The sequence below is a fragment of the Sus scrofa genome, chromosome 17 (genome assembly GCF_054392235.1).
Source record: "Sus scrofa isolate SSC_HxYL_T2T_F1_AM1 chromosome 17, Sscrofa_HxYL_maternal_Yorkshire_Landrace_v2.0, whole genome shotgun sequence".
Classification (NCBI taxonomy): domain Eukaryota; kingdom Metazoa; phylum Chordata; class Mammalia; order Artiodactyla; family Suidae; genus Sus; species Sus scrofa.
The window spans coordinates 60,729,053-60,743,939 of NC_139399.1; the positions used below are offsets into that span (position 1 = coordinate 60,729,053).

Genomic DNA, 14,887 nt, shown 5'->3' on the forward strand with positions numbered 1-14,887 from the left:
GGAAATGAATCCTACGCCAACTGGTAGAAATTACTCTGGCAGCTCCAACGTAAAATGGATACTGGCTTCTGTGTGTATTCCAGCCACTGACCTTGCCCGCGCCAGCAATGTTTTATTGATATAGAATTTCAAAGGTAGGATTCTAGACCCAGCCACGTCTACACGGATTCCTACAGGGACCGGGAAACAGAACGGCTTTCTAAAAGGTTTCACTGGAACTGGATTTAGCCTAGGTTCTGTCACGCATATTTACATAAACAGATTTATACTTGGAGGTACACGTCTTTTGAAGGAGTTTAAAAGGCTGGCGAGGAAAACACTAACAATGGGTATATTTTTGGTTTAGTAGCACGATGGTTTACTTTTTTCTGATCTACATATGCATGTGTTCTATCCTAAGCATGACATAACTGTGTAACAACAAATAATAAAGTTGTGGAGGAAAAGGGATTCCAAGAAAGTCACACGGACCTCTGTGAAGACACCAGAGACCAAAAGAATCTCTTTTAAAAAAACAAACAAACAGGAGTTCCCATCACGGCGCAGCGAAAACGAATCCAACTAGGAACCATGAGGTTGTGGGTTCGATCCCTGGCCTTGCTCAGTGGGTTAAGGATCCGGCATTGCTGTGAGCTGCGGTGTAGGTCTCAAACTCGGCTCAGATCTGGAGTTGCTGTGGCTGTGGTGTAGGCCCGTAGCTGTAGCTCTGATTTGACGCCTAGCCTGGGAACCTCCATATGCCGAGGGTATGGCCCTAAAAAGACAAAAGACAGAACAAACAAAAAAAAAAAAAAACAAACCACTACTCAGAATCTTAGAAAAATGAGACCAATCTGAATCCAAGTACAATTAATGGACAGAAAGAGATGAAGGGTTAGCCTCTTCGACAAAAAGGAGCTGAGACGCACACAGCATTCCATGGAAGATGTGCCTTTATGGAAAAGTCTTTGCACAGCCCTGAAGCAAATATAGCAAAGTTCAGCGGGATGGGGGCGGGGGGGGGGGGGGACAGGCAGTAAAGACCATCACACGTGCACGTCCACACCCAGAAGGAGCCCAAAGGCACCCGTGCGGATCAGATTGCCACCATCTGGAACTTGTTCCAACTCTATCAGATACCCACAAGCTACGGGCCCCTCGTCCTACCCACCCAGAATCTAGTCCTTTTTCACCCCGACACTCTGCAGTATCCTCCTCCCATTCCCCAGCGGAAAAGCAAGATCAAACAGACTCACCCTGGCGGAGAAATGGCGACAAACGAGACGAGCTCCGGGAGTCAGGGCACAAGTCCCAACACAACAGCAGCCGCAGGCGAACCTCTCCTCTCCCCTCTGCCTTCTCTCTCTCCCCTCCGCCTTCTCTCTCTCTGCACACAACTCCCATCTCAGACTGGGACCAGGGCTACCACATTCTTCACCCCAAAATTAATGGTCACAGATGAACTGGGCTTCGCAGCTCAGGCTGGTCCACGAATACGGAGCAGAGGGGTAGCAGGAGTCTCCCAGGGGACACAGCCCATTTACCCCAGAAAAGGAGGAAGGAGGGACTGGGCAGGGAAAAACACACCCAAGTGTCCTTCCATTTCTGAGCCCCAGAAAAGATTCCTCGTGCCATCCGCCCCAACCACGTCAACCACGGCTCACTGATACTCGGATGAGTCCGAGCCCTCAGGACACTTCAGGTACCAGCGAAGCCCGTCCTTTAAATGATTAAAAAGAAAAATGCTGGGGAGTTCTCGTCGTGGCGCAGCAGAAATGAATCCGACTAGGAACCATGAGGTTGCAGGTTTGATTCCTGGCCTCGCTCAGTGGGTTAAGGATCTGGTGTTGCCGTGAGCTGTGGCGTTGGTCACAGACGTGGCTCAGATCCTGCGTTGCTGTGGCTGTGGTGTAGGCCAGCAGGTATTGCTCTGATTCAACCCCTAGCCTGGGAACCTCCATATGCCACAGGTGCAGCGCTAAAAAAGACAAAAAAGAAAAGAAAAGAAAAATTCTGGGAAGCACTCTGGTAATTTACTTCATGAGCCTTAAACACACTCACTCAGTGTGACGCCAGGATTAAGTGACTACTAACTAAGGGCCACCCAACACCCTCTTCTGGGTCCCACGTAACAGACACACAGTGAGAACAAGGAAGCTGCCCAGGTGTGGAGCTAGGAACCCGAGAGCCATGCGCTCAACTGTCTCCCTCCTGCAGCCCCGGGGGTGCGGGCTGCTGTCTAATTTAATGTGGAAGCCACAGTGCTGGCCACGGGAGGCCCTGAAAAATATCTGTCGAATTAATGAACCCAATCCTATCATTTCTAGAAATATCAGCTGTAAGGATGCTCACTGCAAATGTTTATAAGCAGTGTGGCTCAAAAACAGAAATAACCGAAATTCCAAAAATATGAGAACAGTTAAAGATATCGGGGTCCATACACAGGCAGTGAGTCTGAAAAACTGTGTTTTAGCAATATTCAAGAAAATTGAGAATCAGGCATGATAAAATATTAGGTGAAAAAAAGGAGGATTCAAGCCATGCCTATATTAAAATTCTCAGGGTTGTTTTGGGGTGTTTTTTTTGGTTTTTTTTTTTTTTTTTGGCTTTTTACGGCCGCACCTGTGGCATACAGAGGTTTCCAGGCGAGGCGTTGAATCGGAGCTACAGCTGCCAGCCTACACCACAGCCACAGCAACGCCAGATTCGAGTCATGTCTGCAACCTACACCACAGCTCACCGCAACGCCAGATCCTTAACCCACTGAGCAAGGTCAGGGATCGAACCTGCAACCTCATGGATACTAGTCAGGTTCGCGAACCACTGAGCCACAAATTCTCAATTTTTTAGGAAAATGAAAACATAGTGGAAAGTGTACACATCAAAGTAATAAAAACTAATATTTAGTAGCTTCTGAAAAATAGTTACATAAAAGTTTTAGTAAAAACAAAATTAAGAGTGGGAGTCCCTATTGTGGCACAGTGGGTTAGGAATCCAATTGCAGTAGCTCAGGTTGTTGCAGAGGCTCAGGTCTGATCTCTGCCCCAGCACAGTAGGTTAAGGATCTGGCATTGCCCCAGCTGCAAAGTGGGTCAGAGCTGCAGCTCAGGTTCAGTCTCTGGCCTGGGAACCTCTCTGTGCTTTGCTCTCCTCTTCCAAAAATAGGGGGCTAATGGTCCCTCTTAGTTGACGATTGAGACCATACACAGAAAGTTCTTCAAAGAGACCTGATGCACCCAATGCTCCAGGAAAGTTACCTACTGTTATCTTCTACGAGTGAGGCTGCAAATAACCCATTTCCCTCTAGAAAGAGAAATTTCTAAATGTTCCATACTACAAAAAAAAAAAAAAAAAAAAAAATGCTTTCATACCCAGAATAGAAGATTTCTTTAAGGAAAGAAAGAAGAAAGAAGAAAGGACGGAAGACCAAAAAGAAAAAACATCCAAATGTTAACAGGCTGGTAAAACACAAACCTATGTCTAAACTACACTTAATTTGGCGGCAAAGGATACAAGACTATTTTCCTGCCGGGCAAGTGGGTTCCCTGCCGACACTTATGCAGAAAGCATTCCATTGGATGACACCCTAAAAGAAGGAGTCAGGGGTTTCTTATGGAAAACACTACACAGGCAACTGTATCACCAGGACCTATGCTCTCGAACATGGAATCACATAAATTCTTTATGTTTTAACAGGAGTTAATGCTTAGATATGCACAGCAACTTAAAACTATGTGGCCTCCTGGACTTCTTCAAAATTTCAAATTTCCATGTTTCAAAAGACACCACCAAAAACATAAAAGATAGACTTCAGAATGGGAGAAAATAGTTAGAAATCATAGCTCGGATAGGAGGCTTTTTTCTTTTTTGGCCACCCCATGGTATAGGGAGTTTCCAGGCCAAGGATCAGATCTGAGCTGCATTTGCAACCTGTGCCACAGCTGTAGCAACACAGGATCCTTAACCCACTGTGTCGGGCTGGGGATCAAACATGCATCCCGGTGCTCCAGGGGCACTGCAGAATCCACTGCACCACAACAGAAACTCCCTGATAGCAGGCTTTTATCTAGAATTCATGAAGAACTCCTACAACCCAGTAACAAAAAGGCACACAGCACAATTAAATATGGGCCAAGGGTACAAATATACCTTTCTCCAAAGAAGACACATAAACAGCCAACAAGCACATAAAAAGATGCTCAACACTGTCAGCTATGGAAATGCAAATCAAAATCACAGTAAGACTGGAGTTCCCTGGTGGCCTAGCAGTTCAGGATTCAGCATGGTCACTGCTGAGGCTCAGGTTCGATCCCCACCCCAGGAACTTCAGCATGCCATAGGCATGGCCAAAAAAAAGAAAAAAATCACAACGAGATTTCACTTCAAACTCACTAGATGGCCTAAAATCAAAAGGCTGGACAGCGACAGGTGTCAGCAAAAAGGCAGAGAAACTGGAATCCTCGTACCTGGCAGGTGGGAAGTTAAGAGTGCAGCCTTTGTAGGAAACAATGTGGCAGTTTTGCAAAAGGTTAAATATAAATTGGGCATGACCTCCCAACCCCTCTCCTATGTGTACACCAAGAGAAATGAATACATATACATCCTCTCAAAAATCTGGACACAAAGGTTCACAGCATAATAGCCAAAAAAAAAAAAAAATGAAAAGAGAGACAGAAACTATCCAAACACCCACCAACCAATGAATGGCTCAACAAAACATAGGACTAGCCCTTCGATGAAATATTATCCATCCATCAAAAGGCATGAAGTGTTGATACACGCTGCGTGAAAGAAGCCAGACACAAAATGTCTCATAGTGTATGTTTCCATTTGTCTGAAATGTCTAGAACAGCCAAATCTAGAGAGAGAGAGAGCAGGTCAGGGGCTGCCAGGACATGGGTAGGGGGGAGTGTTAGGGGACCGTGGGCAGAGAGCGCTTCCTTTGGGGCTGATAAAAATGCTCTGAAATTGATTATGGTAATGACTGCATAACTCCACGAAAATACTGGAAAGAAACCCATTGAACTTGTATCCAGTAAATGGAGGACTTACAGTCTAGGCATGTGGTTTTACCAGGACCTGTGCCCCTTACACCCTGGCTGTTTAAACCACAAACAAGACCTCCTGCTCTCTCCTAATTCCGGATGTATCTCAGGTCCGAGCTCTACATCCTCCAGAGGAAGATCAAGCCCCGCAGGCACTTGAAAGCGTGCTTCCCCGGCAGCCCAGCCTCATCCTGGCTCCGGCTGCCCTGCCAGGTTCCCCCCCAGGATCAGGCGGAGAACGGGCAAGGGGGCCCCTCTGTGCCCTAGGCTTACCTCGTCCGGGCTGGACGCCTGGTACACGCGGCAGGAGTCCTCGTACTGCTTCTCGGCCTCAGCCTGGTCAGTCACGCCGTTGGACTCGTACACGGGGGTCACGTTGTGGCAGAGCGCGATGGCCTTGACGGCCTCGTGCACACGGCTGCTCATGGTCCTCCGTACTTTGGTGGTGAGCGCTGGGCCCTTCTGAGCCGGCGGGTCCTGGGGCTGCTGCGGGAAGAAGAAGTGGAGGAGAAGGATGACCAGAGGCACAGAAGGACCTGGAAAGGGAGGAAGAACCACCATGCGGACGCCCTTCTTTCTGCTGCCCTGACGCTCGTCACTCTCAGCGATGCCCACAGAGACCCTGCCCATGTGCGTGCAATCCTCAGGGACCTAATCATTAGCACCTGGACCAAAAAACAAGTGCAAAATACATGGAAAAAATGACAATTTGGTGAATGTGGGTGATTCTAGCTGGGACCGTGTGAACCTGCCTGCCTTTCAGTGGTGCTGGGGACCCCAGGGCACTCCAAGAGATGCTGAGGCTTCAGACCAGGGCTCCTGGACCTCAGCACCACTGACATCGGGGGCGCCTGTGCACAGCAGGATGGTTAGCAGCTTCTCGGGCCTCCATCTGCTGGATGCCACCTACTCCACCCTCTCCACCTACTCCACCCTCTCCATCTGCTCCTTCTACTCCATCCACTGGATGCCATCTGCTCCTTCTACTCCACCTACTCCTTCTACTCCATCTACTCCACCTACTCCTTCTACTGCATCTACTGGATGCCATCTACTCCGTGCCATCTACTCCATCTATTCCATCTCCAGGTATGACAGAAGCAACCCTTCAGATGTTGCCAAATGCCCCATGGAAACCAAAATCATTCCCTATTTAGCACCACTGTTTTAAATGAACATTCCTCTTGGGTTAAAACTGAAGACAACAGGGTCAATGGGGGTCTAGAAGGTGACAAGCAACCCAGGGCCGGTCCAGGGAAAATATCGGTAATAATCAGAAGGAAGCCTGGCTGGATGAACACACCGCAAAAGCTACTAAGAACTCCACTTAGGGTGGCTTTTAATGAGTAAATTTAAAAGTGCTCAAGCCTTGCCTTCCACATGGACTAGACCTAACTCCTGTCTCAGGAGCAGTTCCGGTGCTTATCCAGCCCTCCATTCATACCTTTCAACACATGGCTTGACCTCCTAATGGGTAAGAAATGGTTTTAAGGGTTGAGAAATCTGAGCTTTATTCGTGGATGGGGTGTGAACAGCTGTGGGACCTTGAATAAGTCCCATCTGCCCTCTGGGCCTCAGTTTCCTATAAATGAGAGGAGTGGGCTAAGGAGTGGTGTTCAGCCCATGGACCAAACAGGGGAAACTGAGAAACGCAGCGCCAGCAAACGTGGGGGAAAAGCAACCCCATTCCCACCCGTGCTACACGTCAGGCACTAGGAAGGCCTTGCTTTGAAAGAGAGGGTTCTATTGCCTTAAAATATAATTGTAAAAAAATTAAGACCACTGGAAAGAGACCACTTGTTAATAGTCTACAGCTTAGGGTTCAATAAAATTCAGATCCCCTAAGGGATCCAGCCGATTAGCCTCAACTTGCGTTGCCTAGTGCCCAGAACGCAGTTCCCCAGATCCTTGCAGACCTAGCTCACTCCACCTCATGACTCAGACTTTAATACAAATGTTGCCTCCTCCAAGACACCTTCCCCGAGCCGCCTAATCCACGCGGCCCCACGTGCCCTCCCCACCGGAAGCCATGCTTCCCCGTTACCATATGTCTTATTGTCGCCCCTGGCTGGCTTGCTTACCTAATAGTTTTTGGTAGACCATGAAAACAGATAGCTTGTCCACTGAATTCTAGTACCTAGGGCAGTAAATACTTGCAACAGACATTCGCTGAACAGATGCACCACTTAATCTTCCTAAGATGATGGTGAAAAGTCCTCGCTTGACACAAATTTTTTTCCTATCTCCAAGAAGAAATAAATATCAAATTGACCAACATCCGTTCCAGATTTTAAATCACAGTTTGGGACAAAGGAGCTGCAATAGTCTTCCTGCCTCCCTAACTGAGTCTCGGAAGCTAGAGATGTTGGCAGACTGACGGAATGCTATGTTCCATTAGAAACATATTTCATCCCACCGAGGAGAAGCGATTGGATCTTTGAGAATGGATCGAGTTTTATACCCATGAACACATGGGTGCCCAAAATAGAGAACAGATGGGTTATGAGAAACAAGAAAAGGACTTTCATTTCATTTTTTAATACTATTTTTAGCAGTGGCATTAGACTCCTCAGGTAATTAGACAATTACTAAATTATTCTGGTCATACGGGCACACACATTGCTCTGGCTTCCTGCTCTGTTAACCTCTGGTGTCAAAAGGACACGAGTTTCACTTCCAGGCCAAAGGGCACTGCATGGTAACAATAATTAGAGTAATATATCAGAACTACAGTTTAAATGAATCATTATTCGCCAAGTGCTTTTAATTATAAAGAATTTAACTAAGATTATAACGAGGAAGAAGATTTACAGAAAGGTTCCCTCTCCTGGAGAGACTAAATCAAGAACGCTTTTTCCGAGTTCTGTAATTTATGTTGTGGCCGTGGACGCGTGTCTTCATTTTTTCGCCCACATTCCCCAGCACCTGGACCAAATTATTATTTACCATCAGGAGCAATAACAAGACCTTTGACAAAGTAATTGCTCTGGCTGGCAAGTTTTAGGAACAGTGGGCTTGAGCGAAAGGCTGAGTGAAGCGCGTCTTTCACGAACCTCCCGTTTAGAAGCGATCTGATTATGTCCACAGACGCCAAATACTTCCACTAACATTTCAACTGTGGGAGAAGGCAGAACGCTGGGGGTTTGCATTCCAGGTGGAACCACGTCAGGGCAAGGCAGAAAGAGAAACAGTCCGGATTTTTGCAAAGACCTCACGCTCAGATCAGGGGACCACTGGACAAGCAACGAGACCATGAGGGCCATGACCCCAGCCCAGCATCGCAGGTGACGGGTTGACGGTCTCTGCGTTCATTGATCGCTCTCTGAAATTGATGCTAATCCTCCCCCCTTTTTCCTGCGAAGACGTTTCAGGGAAGGGGGGGTTACAAGCACTGATTCTGCAATTCTCCTTTAACCTGCAAATAAAAGGCTCATACACACACCAAACGGTAATCCACCTACATGGTTAAGGCACTAGGAATTCCCAGGGCTCGGCTAGTGGTCACATGAGGTCCAGTCTTCAGACATCCCCACATTCCCCATATGGAAGAGTTTCACATTGTACAGTGTTTATCTCCAGCCTCCTCCCCATAGGCCCTTTAACCTACACACATTTCTTCCTACTTAAAAAATACCAGGGGAAAATAAAAACAGATGTGGTAGCCACAGAGGCAGGTTGCGACTCTTTTCGCCCTGAGGGAGAAGGCACGGGTCCTCTTAGGGAGGAGGGCAAGACGGCTCCAAAACAGCTCCTCCTCGCGAGTCACGAGCTGGGTGAGGAATCGAGGGCTCCACGTTTGCACGGACTGGGGCCTTTGGGTGGGGGCCTCGCGCCGTATGACGCCTCCATCCTCCTAGGGCCCCCCAGCCAAGAAACCAGACTCAGGGACTCAACGGGAAAAGAGGTCTCCCTTTCTCACTAATAGCCATGGCAGGGGCATTTCCCAGGGAGAACTCCTGCCTGTGTTTCAGGAAAGAGTAACACGAAAGTTATCTGCAGAGTCACCACGATCATCAGTTTTCTTTCCAAAAGCAGTGAAAGCATCGCCCCTTATGGACAGCCATAGTATTAATACACAGCACGGATGGGCTGCAGTTGGTAAAAATATATTATTGAAGAGAAGGCATTCTTGTTTCGACAGGCCCCCTTTTCTCCCCAAATAGAGCTCAGAGCTGATAACCCATTAACCTCAAAGGGCCACCCCCACAGAGACATGCTCAGAGCTGCTACCTGCAAATGAATGAACTGACTTACAGGCTGATTAAGTGACTGCCTCAATACAATGTTTACTATTTAATAGCAGGCGTCTAGCGGCATGGCAAAGGCCACACATTTCAATTTGTTGAAATTGAACCACATATAACACAAGGGTTCTCAACTTGGGAGATTCCGCCCTGAGCCGTGTCTGAAGATATTGTGGGTTGTCCCAAGGAGGGGAGGAGTGCGGTCCAGGCATCGAGATGGGAGAGGGCAAGGATGCTGCTGAATATCCCACAGTGCACCGGGCGGCCCCCTGTGACAAAGAATGAGGGACATCCTGAGCCGCATATAAAGCCACTGCCACCATAAAAACCAGGGTCAGGACAGTAAGGTCAAACTGTGTGCTAAACTGGATCCCGTCAATTTAGGATTTGGATTTTTTGCATGTTGAGTTTTTGTTTATTTGTTTGTTTTTGTCTTTTTAGGGCCACACCCACGGCATATGGAGGTTCCCAGGCTAGGAGTCCAATGGGAGCTGTAAGCCATGGGCCTACACCAGAGCCACAGCAACACCAGATCCGAGCCGTGTCTGTGACCTACACCACAGCTCACATTAACGCCGGATCCTTAACCCACTGAGCGAGGCCAGAGATCGAACTGCATCCTCATGGATGCTCATCAGGTTCGTTTCTGCTGAACCAGGATAGGAACTCCCTACACATATTTTTAAACTTTACACACGATTTTGATGCTCAACTCCATTTAAAAAGAAAATATGGTGACTTCTTGTTGAAAAGAAAATGAAACGAGAGAGAGAGAGAAACAAAGTACCCATCTCCGCAGACACACAAAGGCAGAGAAATAGCTTGGCATTTTATACACCTAGCTGTTAACACTGGTTATCTCTGAGTGCTGTGAATACAGGCGATTTCAAAGTTTTTTCCTTGCACTATCCATATTATTTTTTCCCTGCACAAACAGCAAAACATATATCCTAAGAAAGTATTAGAATTTTTTAAATGAGAAAAAATAAAGTAAGCTCTATGTCCCAGAGACAAACACACAGACAAAAAAATTCTTCCTCAAAAAAAAACAACAAAACACACATAACCTCAAAAAAAAAAACAACAAAAAACACATAACCTGCTCTCTAATTCCTAGGGATGCAGAAAGCAAGAGGCACACTGTCTGGGCTGCAGTACATACTGACAAACTGAATGTAACCTGTGTGGATACGTCTTTTTGCAGGGACGTACGCCACAAACGCACACTTTCACCAACATTAAAAAGAAGAAGAAAAAAATGCTCAGTAGATTCCAACGCTAACAAACCCTAAAACAATATGAGAGAAAAATATTAAGTGAAAAAAATCACAGTTCACAGAGCAACATAAGTGAAATAATATCAACTGGCTCTTTTTGGAAAATAGGAAGGTACAGGAACAAAACAACCTAGAAGAGCACTCGACAGCCCTGGTCATGGTCTTCCCTGCAGGAGAACATCACAAGGCCCCACTTTCCATAACAAATAACAGACATAAAACACATGACTATACACCTCAGGTAACACAGACTAAGCGTCTCAAAATATTTTGAACATGTTGCGAAAAAATTTAAGTACCTTCCACATATGTATATTTAAAGTGTATAAATAGTGCACTGGAATTCCCGTTGTGGCGCAGTGGTTAACGAATCCGACTAGGAACCATGAGGTTGCCGGTTCGATCCCTGGCCTCGCTCAGTGGGTTAAGGATCCGGCGTTAATGTGAGCTGTGGTGTAGGTCACAGATGCGGCTCAGATCTGGTGGTGCTGTAGGCTGGTAGCAACAGCTCCAATTAGACCTAGGAACAGCTCCAATTAGGCCTAGGAACCTCCATATGCTGTGGGTGCAGCCCTAAAAAAAAGACAAAAAAGCAAAAACAAACAAACAAAAAAAGGTGGACAGGTGGTTGCCAGGGGCTGGGGTAGAGGTGGGGAATCTAAGAGATGGGGGTTCCTTTTGGGGTGACGAAAATATTCTGAAATTAGAGAGTCATGAGGATCTGCGCAGTATAGAGCATCTACTAAGAAACACTGAACTGTACACCTTAAAAGGTAAAACTTATAGGTTGTGAATTATCTCTCAATGTTTTCAGGGTGCCAACACATAAATAAGTCAAAGAAAAAAATCATCAAATCTCCTTAGCCTGTCATGCATTTATATCATATTGTGTTGGCCATTTTCTTGTGGGTTCCTTGGGCTGGTACTTATTTAATAAGCTGGAGCTTCCCTGCGGGGACCTTGTAAAGCCACCTGCCCTCTTTATGAGGTTAGTTAAATAACATCCCTAAAACCAGTCACGTGGACACTCATAAAACACAATCTGTATTTCAATGTTCTGAAGACAAACAATCGTGGAATTCTGACCCCTTCCGCGGGACACCCCGAGGACCAGAGCTGACAAAGATTCGTCCGCTCTACAGAGTGAGGGTCCCGGGCTCACTCTTAGTGCTAGCAGTAAGCGTTAAATTTTGCTTTCATTTGGAAGATGAAAACGAAATGTGGACACTCTAGTCTGCACCCCTCTGCACCCCACCAGGCACCCGGAAAGCTCTGTTCTGGAGTCCACAGACTTAGAGGAGTGATGGTCTGAAAAATCTCAGATTCGCCGTAGCTATTCTCAAACGCTGCTCTACTTTGGAATCTCCTGGTTTACCTGTTACAACTGTAGGTCCAGGCACTACTCCTAGAGATTCTGCCTCTGTCCCACGTGATCTGATCCAGGAGTTCCAAATATTCTACTTTAGGAAACACTGTTACAAAATCCTACCATTAAACGCTAAAGGTCGGATGAGTGACTGTAACAACCTCAGGAGAATCATTTCCGGGTGGTTGGTACAGAGAGTGGACAGTGGTGATGCTTCTGCAACTCTCTAAGTTTCCAAAAAAAAAAAAAAAAAAAAAATCAATGAATAGTACATTTCACATGGCTGAATTTTACAGTGTATATTATACCTCAATAAAGTTGTTCAAAAACACGGGGGAGGAGCTCCCGCTGTGGTGCAACAAGATTGGCGGCGTCCTGGGAGCCAGCGGGATGTGATTTGTTCCCCAGCCCCGGGGCTTAGAACATGACTGTGGCTCCAATCTGATCCCTGGCCCAGGAGCTCCACATGCCAACGGGTAGACAAAAACTACAGGAAAAAAAACCAAAGCAAAAAACCCACAGGGAAGGCTTCATACTTGGTCACGTGGCTACTGCAGGGTTTTTACATGTCAGAAGGATACACACGGCCTCACTGGGGTGGGGTGTGCACACCAGTCTTGGTGTGCGCACCCCCGCCACATACCACACTCAGCTATTTAAAACCCGAGGTCAGGATGGGCAAATCAATTTATGAGCTTCCACTAAGGAAGCATGACGAGCTAGAGTCCCCAGTCAGAAAGGTTGTTTTTTGACTTTTAACACTTTATGAAGAGCGTTATCTGTGCTAGACGGAGATCAGACCACAAAAGCTGAACTATGCAAATATCCTGGGAGAGTCTGGCTTCTGTAAATACCACAAGCTCTTAAAAATCCCCCCGGAATGGGCAAGGGTGTGCCTCCGCCCGGGGTTCACACCTCGGTCTGTGAAGCTGTCTCATTAACCATCAGCACCTGAGAGGAGGCGCCTGAGAGGGAGGGGCTGAGAGGGAGGAGGGACTCAGCGAATGACAATTCACGCGGTGACCCTGCAGGAGGAGCCCAGAGGCACAAGGACTGATGGTTCAAAGGGAAAAATATCCCAAGACACAAGACCGAGGCAGCTCGCCCTGTCCCGGATGCTGCAGGCAGTGGTGTGACGGGGTGAGCAGTGGGCAGGGGTGGCCAGCCGAGGCTGGACCACAGGAAGCCTCAAACCCCGAGAGGCAGCTCCCACTACAAGGAAGCAGCCAACCCACAGAGGGGGGCCCGTGCAGAGAGCCAGGCAAGGGACCATGTGGTTCCTGCCCGGTGAACGAGAGGGAGTGACAACACAGGCCAAGCAGGTGACCTGGGGGAGCGGGGCGGTGACTGAGGGCTGGCAGTGATGGGGCAGGGAGCAGGGGCATGTGCCACACCCTTGGATGGAGCTAGCAGGGTAACCGGGAGTGGGCCTAAGACAGGAGCATCCTGGAGGAGCCGGCAGAGGGGGTGCAGGAAGAAAGTAGGGGTGGGGGACACCAGCCTCGTCACCCACAAGCAGCGGTGCCAAGCGTGCAGGTGGATCCCAGGCAGGACGGACACACACACAGGAGCCACCAGCATCAGCAGGGCAAGGGAGCTGGCAAAGAAGAGACCACCCAGAGGGTGACACTCAGGGCCCACCCTGGACCCCAGGTCACCTCGCAGAAGAAGATGGGTCAGGGGAAGGGAAGGAACCAGGGCTGCCTGTGGCTTTTCCTCCGGGACCAACCGAGTCCCTGTGATTTTGTCATCATCTTCCACAAGACTCTCGAGTGGAAAAGAGACAGGACCTAGAGCTGCTGAGCTGATGACTGTTTCACAAGCAGCCCATTAACTACAGCTGCTTTGGCTCATAACCAGGGAAAAGGGAAAAAACAAGCTGTTTGTAAACTTGAAGCAAAAGCAACCATTAGGCTCTCGAAGCTCTTTCTGGCACCAGTTACTGGCAAAGAACTTGTTCTTATGTTTTCCTCAACATCCTTTAGTGTTTCGGCAGATTAGCCCTGGGGATGAGGCAGATGGGGAAAAGCCTCAACGGCAGGTTTATTCAAAATGTGAAGAATGAGGGGACGCCAGGGATTTGGAAGGAAACGGGGGTGGCGAGGAGGAAGGACTGCTCACGGGGATGGGGTTTCTTTTGGGGGTGATGAAAATAAAACAGACTGTGGTGGTGGTTACATAACTCTAAATACACCCCAAAACACTGAATTGTATACTTTTTTTTTTTTTTTTTTTGTCCTTTTAGGGCCGCACCCACGGCATATGGAGGTTCCCAGGCTAGGGGTCTAATTGGAGCTGTTGCTGCCAGCCTACGCCAGAGCCCCAGCAATGCCAAATCCGAGCCACGTCTGCGACCTACACCACAGCTCATGGCAACGCCGGATCCTTAACCCACTGAGCAAGGCCAGGGATCAAACCCACCACCTCATGGTTCCTAGTTGGATACATTTCTGCTGCGCCACGACAGGAACTCCCTGAATTTACTTTCAATGGGTGAATCATATGGTATTACAAATTCTTCTCAACATGGTGTTAGTAAATGTAAAACAATCGTTTTGGGGTATCAAAAGCAAAGGCTTTACCTGGGTGTAAATACTAAAAATGTGGCTTTGAACTTCATCCATTGAGTCGAGTCCATAGGCCACGGTGCCCAGATGGAGCCGCTTGAAAACCATCTCATTCTGGGTGAGTGTTCCTAAAACACAAGACAAATGAGTAACTGTGCCTACATCCTGGAGCTCTTATTATTATCAATAGTAATGACGGTGTTTTGTTTTGTTTTGTTTTGTTTTGTGAGAGTTTACTATACATCACACACTAATTTCCATATTGCTCCCGCCAAATTACACATCTGTGATATTTTGTCAGCCAGGAATCCCAGAATTTCTTCTGAAAATAGAAGCCCAGGGTTCCAGGGGAAATTATCACCCTCGTTCCCTGGGATGGTCCAGAGAGTGTCAATCAGGGTGCCTGACT

General features: G+C 47.6%; 1 protein-coding gene across 4 annotated transcripts in view; it reads right to left on the bottom strand.

Annotated features, from left to right (window-relative positions):
- The window catches only part of ATP9A (ATPase phospholipid transporting 9A), a 136,274-nt gene that overhangs the window by 46,129 nt on the left and 75,258 nt on the right, over positions 1 to 14,887 (bottom strand). For all 4 annotated transcript variants that reach the window (XM_013985463.3, XM_013985465.3, XM_013985464.3 and 1 more), the window contains 2 exon segments: positions 14,494 to 14,606; positions 5,298 to 5,510 (listed from right to left, as the gene is read on the bottom strand). In XM_013985463.3, coding sequence (XP_013840917.2) covers positions 5,298 to 5,510; positions 14,494 to 14,606 — 326 coding nt within the window.